General features: G+C 40.9%; 1 protein-coding gene across 12 annotated transcripts in view; it reads right to left on the bottom strand.

Annotated features, from left to right (window-relative positions):
- Positions 1–12,170, bottom strand: part of LOC135045354 (complement decay-accelerating factor-like) — a 162,322-nt gene that overhangs the window by 17,909 nt on the left and 132,243 nt on the right. For 5 of the 12 annotated variants that reach the window (XM_063955295.1, XM_063955294.1, XM_063955293.1 and 2 more), the window contains exons 8-11: positions 11,127–11,180; positions 10,425–10,484; positions 8,218–8,274; positions 4,847–4,876 (exon numbers count right to left, since the gene is read on the bottom strand). In XM_063955295.1, the coding sequence (XP_063811365.1) occupies positions 4,847–4,876; positions 8,218–8,274; positions 10,425–10,484; positions 11,127–11,180 (201 nt within the window). The remainder of the gene's footprint in view (positions 1–4,846; positions 4,877–8,217; positions 8,275–10,424; positions 10,485–11,126; positions 11,181–12,170) is intronic. The other 7 variants (XM_063955301.1, XM_063955302.1, XM_063955291.1 and 4 more) reach the window with 6 other exon arrangements.

The raw sequence follows: 12,170 nt of genomic DNA, 5'->3' as shown, positions 1-12,170 counted from the left end.
GTACACACTTGTACAGTCACACCACTTCCACACCGGGGAGCTAATGGGGACAGACCTAGACTAATGTCTGTCAGAGGAACCCAAAGGGATATGCCAGTCCACACCACGCGCCTATAAGTATTGTATACAGTATACACAATCACAGCGCTGTTAAGTCTGCAGACCTAATGTAAATATGTGCTCCCCTCCCTTCTATAACACCCTGGTACTTGTAACAGCGATGTGTGAGGAGAAGCAGCTTCAGGATCAGCACTTTGGCGTTTCTGTTGAAGAAAATGGCGCCCAATGAGTGTTACTGGCAAGTCTGAGGAGAAGTCCCGCCCCCTATAATGGCGCGATTCTACCTCAGTGAACACATTTTTTATACTGGCGGGGGTATGTACATCAGCGGCTCACATGTATGTACTTTTTGCCAGTGAGAGTAAGGATTTTAATATGTCCCTCAGAGTGTGTCCCACCCCGCTCGCTCTGCACCCTGTGCTGAGAGACATGTTGCTGTGCAGCATCCCGCGCTGCGCTGGTACCTTAATGCCACCAAGATGACCGGAGACCCCTCTCTGCAGGTCTCCGGTGAATACTCACCAGCCTTCTGACTTCTGGCTGTTCGGGGGTGGCGGCAGTGCTGTGGGAGTGAGCAGCAGCCAGGCAAGGGCTGTGTTCAGTACCCTTCAGGAGCTAATGGTGTCCTGTCAGCGAAAGCAGAGCCATTGAACTAATGGAGAAGTTGGTTCCTACTTCCCCCACGAAGCAGGGAAGCTGTTGCCAGCAGCTTCCCTGTAAAATAAAAAACCTAACAAAGTCTTTTCCAGCAGAACTCTGTAGAGCTCCACTGGTGTGCATCCAGTCTCCCGGGCACATTTTCTAAACTGAAGTCTGGAGGAGGGGCATAGAGGGAGGAGCCAGTTCACACTGTTAAAAAGTCTTAAAGTGCCGAAGGCTCCTGCGGAACAGTCTATACCCCATGGTACTAAAATGGACCCCAGCATCCTCTAGGACGTAAGAGAAAGAAAACTTTACACCCCAGGGCCAGGGTTACTAGTACCATGTGCAAGAAATTTTGAAACCAACTATATTCATAATTAAAATCTTTAACTGAAAAAAATATTTCCCAGTTTTTAAATAAGCAAATTATTCACACATTGGCTTCGACAGGAAACAAACAAACAAACACACACATTGGGAAAAAAGCCCACACACCTTGCCCATGACAGGTGGAAAAAAGACAAACCCACACACAAACACTACAGCCATAACATTAAACCAGCAGCCTACCATTGTGTAGGTCCCCCGTGTGCCACCAAAACTACTCTGACTCATCAGGCATGGACTTCACAAGACCTCTGAATGTGTCCTGTGGTATCTGGCACCAAGATGTTAGCAGCAAATCCTTTAAGTATTGTAAGTTGTGAGGAGGGATCTCCATGGCTCAGACTGGTTTTTACAGTGCATCCCACAAATGCTCAACTGGATTGAGGTCTGGAGAATTTGTAGGACGAGTCAACATCTTGAACTTTGTTATGTTCCTCAAACCATCTCTAAAAATTATTTGTAGTGTTATATTGCGCATTATCCTGCTGAAAGAGGCCATTCCCATCAGGTGATCGCGTTGCCATGAATAGGTGTACATTACCTGCAATAATGTTTAGGTAGGTGTCAAAGTATCCACATGAATGCCAGGACCCAAGATTTACCAGAAGAACATTGCCTCCGCTGGATTGCCTTCTTCCCATAGTGCACCCTGGTGCCACCTTCTTCCCAGGTAAACAACCCATATGGCTGTCCAAATCATATAAAAGAAAACATGCTTCAGACAGGCCACCTTCTTCCATTGCCCCATAGTCCAGTTCTGATGTTCCCGTGTCCATTGTAGGTGCTTTTGGTTATGGACCAGAGTTGTGTTCTGACACCTATCATAACTATTATTAACTTTTTTTTAGCAATTTGTGCTACAGAAGCTCTTCTGTGTGATAGGATCAGATGGGCTAGTCGTCACTCCCTACTTGCATAAATGAGCCTTGGGCATCCATGAACCTGTTGCGGGTTCACAATGGTTGCCCTCGCTTGGACCACATTTGGTGCTATGTGGAGCAAATTGCTGCCTTCTCAGGTTTGGAAGGTGGTAGCTGTAACTCAAGTGATACATAATACACAAAGCGAGCTCATTGTGAAGTTTCATGACTCCTCATAGTCCATCTTTCTTTATTTGGACACCTAACCACTTATTCTGTTTCTAGGACAATTTATACTCATGGGAAAATATGAAAGTGAGCATACATTTACAAAACACATAATTCACTTTTTTACATTAAGGTCAGCCACATTTCAGTAAAAGGAGTGTCCTTTACTGTCACTTACAATTTCAGTTTTTTGTGTAATATGCAGATTTTCACATTGCAAACTTGTGTGTATATTGCTGCACATAGATATTGCCATATTCTTATGCATAGAGAGGTGCGAGAGGAGCGGTCAAGTGTAGATCTAATACAGCTATGCATATTAGGAGGCCTTTCAGTACTCTTGCTAGTGCAACATTACACAATTATGATGAAGACAACCAGCAGCACTATCTAGCCACTTAAGATGGTCTTATTACCTACTGATCACACTAAGCTGACAGCACTTTAACACAAATTATTTGGGTAGCAATCACCTATTCACAAAAAAATAATGGACCAATCCATTTGGACACATGCAGGAAAGAACACTCCCATTTTGTTTTTGAAAAGGGGAAATATATTAGTACTGTGCATAAGTTTTAGGCAGGTGTGGAAAAAATGTTGCAAATTAAGAATGCTTTCCAAAATAGAATTGCTAGTAGTTTATTAACAAAATGCTAAGCGAATAAATAGATGAGAAATCTAAATCAAAATCAATATTTGGTGTGGCCACCCCTTGCTTTCAAAACAGCATCAATTCTTCTAGGTACAATTGCACACAGCTTTTGAAGGAACTTGGCGGGGAGGTACACCTGACTATACTCCTACAAGATCCCTGACTTTGCAAATGTACCTAAAAGAACTCATAAAAATAAACTACTAACAGTTCTATTTTGGAAAGCATTCTTACTTTGCAACATTTTTTTCCACACACACACACACACACACACACACACACACACACACACTGCAACTTTAATAAGTTTATAGACAACATTCTCTCACATAAGACACCTCATTATTAATATTATACTGTATACATATAGGGTAATGAGACTTGAGCATTTATTCCTGATAATGTTGTGACAAAGGTTAAGAGTCAGTAAGTCTGGCAACCCCAATATACTTTGGATGCAACACACAAAAATACATTTACAAAATACATTGTAATGAACATGCATTGATCTAAGTGCAGCATATAAAATAATTTTAATTTTTTTTTTTTTTTTTTTAACAAGGAATAGAAAAAGATTATTCAAAAGAGTGATATGGGGTACATATGCATCCTCCATTATTACGTCATCGTTTCATATATAAATAAAGTAGAATGCTTGGTAGATTAAAACTCTAAGCTTTATTTTTAGATCTATAAAGTAATTTTCAAAATAATAAACATACATAGGTGTGACAGCGAGATAAATAACTTCAAGCAAAATTACAATACATTGCATTGTATCAATCACATATATACAGATGTTTTTTCATACATCTAGCAACAATGAGCCATGCACCGCGAGATGCCTGTCGGCAGTTCCCATGAAACCCTGCTAACATTTGGCTTCCTTTTGTTGCTGAAAATGCTCCTAATTCACATAGCAATGAGAATAAAACACACAAGCAGAGTCTGCTGATAAAAAGGATACATGGCATGCCTATATTCTGATGTGTGACTGTGGCTCTATCGGCATACAAAATGCTATGTTACAGTGTTTTCCTGGAAACATGTAGCATTTCACATGCAGATAGCGCTGCATATGAAAGAAGCATTTTCAGAGAAAAGAATGCACAAACAACAGCCAGCGTTAGTAAACGTGTTCACTACTACTGTAGGTGTGATGAGAAGGGCTGTTTAATGCGACTGCAACAACAATGAAGGATGAAACATCTGTAATATTATATCTGTTTGACAGCAGTACTATTACCTTCTATTTTTGCTTTGGAATGTAACCAAATACAGTATATTGATACTGCAAAGTGGGTTCCCTACTGATGCTTAGGAAATCATATGATTTGTACCTAGATTTTTCCTTAGGTGTCTTTGCGGTCCTATTTGACAAGCACAAAATAATTACAGTATATGTGAATTGTATTTACTGTTTCTTGCATATGACAAATACGCGATGCAGTCTCTAGGTCGACAGTAAGTAGGTCGACAATGTTTAGGCCGACCAATATTGGTCGACAGTAACTGTCGACAGGGTCTTTAAGTCGACATGTTCGAGGTCGACAGGTCAATAGGTCGACACGAGTTTTTCACATTTTTTTCTTTTTTTGAACTTTTTCATACTTAACGATCCACGCGGACTACGATTGGGAATAGTAACCTGTGCCGAGCGCAAAGAACTCAAACCTATTTAAATCAAATGTAAATAAGAGGTTATTTTAAAATGTAAATGTAGGTGTTTTTTTTCTTTTACTTTCACTGTTTTTAGCCCGTGCAGGCTTTCAGATGTTTCTGTAAATTGTATTGGCTTTATTTGTTAATGTTTTTCATTTACAAGTCTTTAGAGATTCCTTCAACCTCAATTTAATATTTAAAATAGTCACCGGTTCCAGATCTCCTCTTCTTTTTCGTGAAAGAAGCTAAATATAAAGTAGTGACCTGATATGCATTGCTTTTCTGATCTTCTTACATAGCTACAAAGCGAAAACATAAACTCGGATATTAGGTAACAAAATAATTGTCTTACCTACAATAGCACCAACATGTCCTCCTGCGCCTAAAAGACAAGAAACCCACAGAATGATATAATAACTCAAACAAAAACATTGCATAATGGCAGTATGAAAAGTAATAAAACCAAACAAGCAACTATATTATATACTTCCATAAAATACCCAATATTCTCTGTTCACGTCAATGGTGTTGTGACTGAGAAAGTTTTCATACAGAGCTATATACAATATTTAGCTTTTTTCCCTGATTGCTTATTAAGAGAAAAAAAAAAAAAGGTACAACCACCACCAAAAAGAAGAACTTTATTCCATACTAATTAAAAACACTTCGTTCTTAGTGCTAAGAGTGTGCACCTGCACTTTCCTGTTTTTTATGTGTGGCACTACAAGTCTCAGCAAGGTAAAATTAGGGGGTGCAGTCCAGCCGCCTTTTACTCTGTAATTGAGTATGTATGTACACATGAAGGTGGACCTTTCCATCTGGACTAGCAACCCCCCCCCCCCGCCCCCCCCAATCCTATACCCCACCTGCTCCTTGGTGTTTTTAATTAGTATGGGTCCTTGCATTAGCTGTCTACATATTAGTATGGCCACTATGATAGGCAAGACCTGTATAAATGTATTTATGATTTATTTTAGTAACAGTTTCTTATATAGTGCAGCATATTCCGTTGCGCTTTACAATTAGAACAGTAATTGAACAAAACTGGGTAAAAGACAGACAGAGGTAGGAAGGCCCTGCTCACAAGCTTACAATCTATAGGGAAATAGGCATTGATGCACAAGGATAGATGCTACCTATTGCATAATGGTCCACCAGATTGCTAGGTTTTTAATGGGTTGTATGATATGATCACCCAGCAATGTTGGCCAAGTGTCAGGAGGATGTGAGAGTAAAGAAAGACAAGATATGTAAGGTTATGTGTCCTGTACAGAGAGGGAACGTTTAAAGGTTTGGAGACTAGAGGTGAGTCTTATTGTGCGTGGGAGGGCATTCCACAGTGGGTAAAGCTGGATAAAGTCCTGTAATTTTGAGTGTGAACAAGTAATGCGTGTGGATGAGAGACGCAGTTCTTGTGCTGAGCAGAGAGGTCGGGTAGGGAGATATTATGAGATGAGTGAAGAGATGTATGTTGGTGCAGTTTGGTTAATAGCCTTGTGTGTGAGTAAATGTATTTTATATTTAATACGGTAGAATACCGGTAACCAATTGAGGGACCGACAGAGCGAATCTGCAGAAGATGAACGTCTAGCGAGGAAGATTAGCCTCGCAGCTGCATTCAAAATGGATTGTAGTGGTGAGAGCCTATGTTTGGGGAAGACCGGTCAGGAGACTATTACAATACTCTATGCGGGAGATGAGAGCATGGATTAGAGTTTTAGCAGTGTCTTGTGTAAGGTATGGTCGTATTTTGGATATGTTTTTTAGATGCATGTAACATGATCTTGAGACCGACTGAATGTGGGGAACAAAGGACAGATCAGAGTCTAGGATGACACCTAAGCAGCGAGCTTGTGGGGTCGAGTTTTCAACAGTGATAGCGATATCAGGTTGGTACCTACTATGGGCCGGTGGAAATATTATTAACGGTCTTTGAAATATTAAGTTTGAGGTGGCGAGATGTCATCCAGGATGAAATGGCAGAAAGGCATTCAGTGACATGGCCCAGTACAGATAGGGACAAGTCAGGGGAGGATAGGTAGATTTGAGTATCATCTGCGTACAGATGATACTGAAATCCAAAAGAGCTGATTAGTTTACCAAGAGAGGAGGTATACATAGAGAAAAGCAGAGGACCCAAGACTGAGCCTTGCTGTACTCCAACTGAAAGAGGTAGCAAAGAGGCGGTAGATTCAGAGAAGCGAACACTGAAGGAGCGATTAGATAGGTAGGATAGGAACCAAGAAAGGGCTGTCTCTTTAAGACCTAGGGATTGTAGTGTTTGTATGAGAAGAGAGTGGTCAACAGTGTCAAATGCAGCAGATAGATCTAGAACAGAGGTTCTCAAACTCGGTCCTCAGGACCCCACACAGTGCATGTTTTGCAGGTAACCCAGCAGGTGCACAGGTGTATTAATTACTCACTGACACATTTTTAAAGGTCCACATGTGGAGCTCATTATTTCAATTGTGATTCTGTGAGAAGACCTGCAAAACATGCACCGTGTGGGGTCCTGAGGACAGAGTTTGAGAACCTGTGATCTAGAAGAATAAGTAGTGAGTAATGGTCTTTAGACTTCGTAGTAACCAAATCATTAACCACTTTAGTCAGTGCTGTCACTGTGGAGTGTTGGGAACGAAAGCCTGACTGAAGTGGGTCCAATAAAGTGTGTGAGTTAAGAAAGTGTGAGAGTCGAGTGTAGGCAAGTCTCTCAAGTAGCTCAGAGAGACAAGGGAGCTGAGAGATAGGGCGGCAGTTTGAGAGAGTGTTAGGGTCAGAATTTTGTTTTTTTTAAATGGGAGTAATCACTGCATGCTTGAAGAGTAAAGGAAAAATAACAGTAGAAAGAGAGATTGCAGATGTTAGTTAAGGTAGGGATGAGCACCAGAGACAGAGCTTTACTTATTTGTGAGGGTAAAGGATCAAGAGGAGAGGTAGTAGAGAAGCAGGATGAGAAGAGTGATGATACTTCATCTTCATTTGTGGGATCAAATGAAGAGAGAGTGCCAGAGGGTTCAGGTAAAGAACGGAGCAGGTCACTGGCTGCTGAAGAGCATACCATTTCATCTCTGATCTTATCACTCTTCTCCTTGAAGTAGGAAGCAAGATCCTGTGCCTTGATAGTGGCTGGTGAGGTAGGTGAGGGAAGATTTAGAAGTGATTTAAACGTATTAAAGAGTCGTTTGGGGTTAGAGGCTTGAGCAGAGATAAGAGTTTGGAAATATGTTTGCTTGGCAGTATCCAGGGCATTTCTATGAGTGGTAGACAGTCTTATATGTGAGGAAGTCACTTGAAATACGAGATTTACGCCACAGACGTTCAAGGTGTTTTCTGTGAAAGTCAGACTCCATGGCACAGGCCACACACCACTGTGCTGACCACACGCACACAGAACTGGCCACGCCCCCACATCACTGCTCACACCCCCTGAAGCAGCATACAATAGGCCCTAAATAAATTTCAGCTCCAGGCCCAATTGGACCTTAATCTGGCACCGAGCAAATGTACAGATGAAGATGAATCACCATGGAATCAGCACACCAGCAAGTATGAATCATTAGAAGTTATATTTAAAGAATAAATAAACCCATTGTAGAAAAAAAACATTTTTCCAAAGTAGCTTGTGATTATCTCGTTAAAAGTGTACTGAAAATATATGGTTTTATTTAAGAGGGTTTAGTTATGCTTTGATTAAAAGTATCAAACAATAGGTTCCTATTATACCTGTACCGTCCGTTGGTTTCACTTTTTCAGTTGTTGGCTTCTGGGTGACAATACCTGCTTTAAAAATAAGGTTAGTTTGTCCTCAGTGCTCATTACATTCTATATAGATTTACGGTAATTGGGAGTTTTAGTGTACATTATTTTGTTAGTTTGGCTCAGTGCTTGTTATTGTATTTTTAAAGCATTTCTGCTATTGGGGTGTTTTAAATACAGCCATGTTTTGCTCTTCATACAGTAGACTCGTACATTTGTTGTGATTGCCCTCTTAGTACAGGTCTTTCTCCAAGAATCCATCAAGATGACAGAAAACTTTAGACATGCATTTTACAACAGGATTAGGGATGGTACAAACTAGCATTTTGCTGGTTCTCAAAATCTGACAAAGAGGGTGTGCAAGATACAGCCCCATCATAACACAAATCAGGTTATTCTACTGCACTAGGATCCAGCCACACCTTGTTATTTCACATACAGGAAACGGCTTACATTTACATGTCAGAGCACCTCCATACATTGGTGTCTGTGTACTTTATGCAACACTACATTAACTGGAACAGCACTTAGTCTGAATCACTACATAAACAAATCTCACTTCAACATGACTCAAAAGAATTTCTAAATGTAAGCATGAATTCCTAAGAATATGGAACTCAAATGTTAGCAGAAAAGTCAGATTGGATACCACTTGGACCTTAAAAACACTTGTTCTCTCAATGTGTGCATGGTTTGAATTTATGGCATCTACAGTTGCAAAATTATAAAAAAAATAAAAATGAAGAATGGATATTAACGTAAACTCTGAACAATGACCAAACTAACCAAATTAGGAATCTATGAGTAAAGAGCCTCTTTAAAAAAATACTGAAAGGCAAGCTAACATTTATTGGCCTCTGTATTTATTAGATGTAAAACATGTGTGACATAGGGTGAGATGCAACAAAGGCAGAAATGCAGTCAAACCTCCAAAATTGCTGTTTTCTGGGGTTTCACTGCATTACACATGCATGAAGCTCTGGAAAGTGAACCTTTCTGGAGCTTAGATCAAATATAGATTGCGTTACCTAATATAAACCTAAGGGCTTCATTCCACAATGTACCCAGGAAGGATTTCAATAGGATCCTTCCCAGTGTCCCCTGCGGTTTTTCACATGCGCTGGCCAATGGCCTGACATGCACAGATGGACTCCCGTGTCATATAAACCCTTATCAAGAAAGCGGTTATTTCCAATTTAACCTGCAAATGTCCACACCATGCAGTGGGAGATGCTTGGCGTGAATGAGCTGTTAGGTCCTGTGCAAATCTGCGAAAGTTAGGCATCTTTTTTGCTTAAAGATAATGCGACTAGGATGCACACAGAAACGGTGTTGATTAATTTGCTATGACACTTGTATATCTGTGTACGACTGAATCTGTATATGAAGCACAATGGAACTTGCATGGAAATAAGCCTTGGCCGCTGCATCGTAGCACTTCGTATGCATATTGGGAGGCAGTTGCATGCGGAAATGTTGCATATTCAATTAATCAGCAGTCTCCTGGTGCACCCTAGTCACAAAAAAAGATGTCAAATGCTAGTAGAGTCTCATGGGGCATTGCGTGCCATGAGGGCCTGTTTGGCATGACTTTAGCAAAACCTTGTAAATTAATTTGTTCATTGAGGATATTTCTCTATTAATGGTGGGCTAGCAAACATTACATGCCCGCTTACGGCATCCATGACGAGAAAACAGGGGTTGATGTCAAGTGAAAAGAGTGGAGAAGCAGACCAGTAGAAAAGTTTCCCAAAACAAAAAAAATCAGCTTTGAGGTAATATTTAGCAAGTACATTCTATAAAATGATAGTTAGCAGCTGATTAGTTGCCAGGGGTAACTGCTCCACTGCTTGATATATCAACCCTAAAGTTTGCTATCCTAATTGTCCTCAATCACTGTCAGGGAGGTGTTCTCCCCTTACTTTATGCGGCAACAAATCTTCTATGAGCCATGCCACCTGGTCACAGCCCCAGTCATTGCCCTGGAACACACCTAAACCTTTAGAGGCTATGCTGGTGTGACCATTTCGGTTATCAACTGTGGAACAAACAGTCTGGTGGCACGATCTTAGAAACAACTAATAAGAATAGGACTATGGTTATCATAACCCACAGGGAAGAAATGGGGGGTGGGGGCTGGAGGGAGAACACCCAGAAATCCTTTAAAATTTTACCCCCAGAGTCTGCATCTGTCTTCTTTGTGGTTGCTGGTTTTGGAGTGGTGGTGGTAGAACCTAGGATCAAATAGATGTCTGACATTTTTATTACAATTCAAATATGTAAAAAAAAAAAAAAAAGTGTCCTGCATCTATACAGTGCATCCGGAAAGAATTCACAGCGCTACACGTTTTCCACATTTTCTTATGTTACAGCCTTTTTCCCTATTCCAAAATGGAATTAATTCATCTTTCCCCTCAAAATTCTACACATAATACCCCAAAAGTTTATTTTTGATATTTTTGTAAATGTATTAAAAATAAACAAGAAATCACATGTACATAAGTATTCACAGCCTAATAACAAAAACTGGAAAAAGTGAAGTGCTGTTAATAATACTATTTTCCTAGGTATTTTGGCCAATGGTTTCAAATAAAAGTTACTAGATTATTATTGTACCTTGGTAGGACAATCAAAGAAACAGTTATGTTAATCAAAGCAAATCTACAGATGAAGATTAATCACCATGAAGTCAGTATATCAGCAAGTATGCATCATCAATTCTTAAAAGTTATATTTAAAGAATAAATAAACCCATCTGGAACAAACTTTTTTCCAAAGTCTCTTGTGATCATCTTGTTGAGAGTGTACTGGAAATACATGGTTTTAGTTATGAGGGTTTTGTTATTCTTACACAATACTGTAGGTTCTTATTATACCTGTATTTTCTGTTGGTTTCACTTTTTCGGTTGTTGGCTTCTCTGTGACAATGGCTGATTTAAAAAAAAAGGTTAGTTTGTTAGTTAGTTAGTTAGTGCTAGTCATAGGGGTATATGCAATTCCGGGCGAATTGCGGCACTTTTTCGCCCGTTTTTAAATTCGACCGTCGAATTCCGGCAGGTGGGTGCCGGAATTCGACATATTCAATAAAAAAACGTATTTGACAGTCCCGCTGTCGAAAAACGGACGATTTGACGGATTTTGATTAGATTTTTAAAAAATGTTGAAAAAACCCGAATTTTTTTTTGCGTGGGGTCTCCCCCTCATAAGCATAACCAGCCTCGGGCTCTTTGAGCCGGTCCTAGTTGCCAAAATACGGGGGGAAAAATGACAGGGGATCCCCCGTATTTTAACAACCAGCACCGGGCTCTGCGCCTGGTCCTGGTGCAAAAAATACGGGGGACAAAAAGAGTAGGGGTCCCCCGTATTTTTTGTACCAGCACCGGGCTCCACTAGCTGGACAGATAATGCCACAGCCGGGGGTCACTTTTATACAGCGCCCTGCGGCAGTGGCATTAAATACCCAACTAGTCGGTCACCCCTGGCCGGGATACCCTGGAGGAGTGGGGACCCCTTCAATCAAGGGGTCCCCCCCCCAGACACCCAAGGGCCAGGGGTGAAGCCTGAGGCTGTCCCCCCCCCCCCCCATCCAAGGGCTGCGGATGGGGGGCTGATAGCCTTGTTGAAAATGTAAGAATATTGTTTTTTTGCAGAAGAACTACAAGTCCCAGCAAGCCTCCCCCGCAAGCCGGTACTTGGAGAACCACAAGTACCAGCATGCGGGGGGGAAACGGGCCCGCTGGTACCTGTAGTTCTACTGCAAAAAAAATACCCAAATAAAAACAGGACACAGACACCGTGAAAGTATAACTTTATTACATACATGCACACCGACACACATACTTACCTATGTTGACACGCCGACTGTGGCCACGTCTCCAATGTCGACGTCCGGGGTACCTGAAAATAAAATTATACTCACC

Source organism: Pseudophryne corroboree, chromosome 2 (assembly GCF_028390025.1).
Source record: "Pseudophryne corroboree isolate aPseCor3 chromosome 2, aPseCor3.hap2, whole genome shotgun sequence".
In the NCBI taxonomy this organism is placed as follows: domain Eukaryota; kingdom Metazoa; phylum Chordata; class Amphibia; order Anura; family Myobatrachidae; genus Pseudophryne; species Pseudophryne corroboree.
The sequence above is the reverse complement of the archived record's forward strand: the minus strand, read 5'-3'. Positions and strand labels throughout refer to the sequence as shown.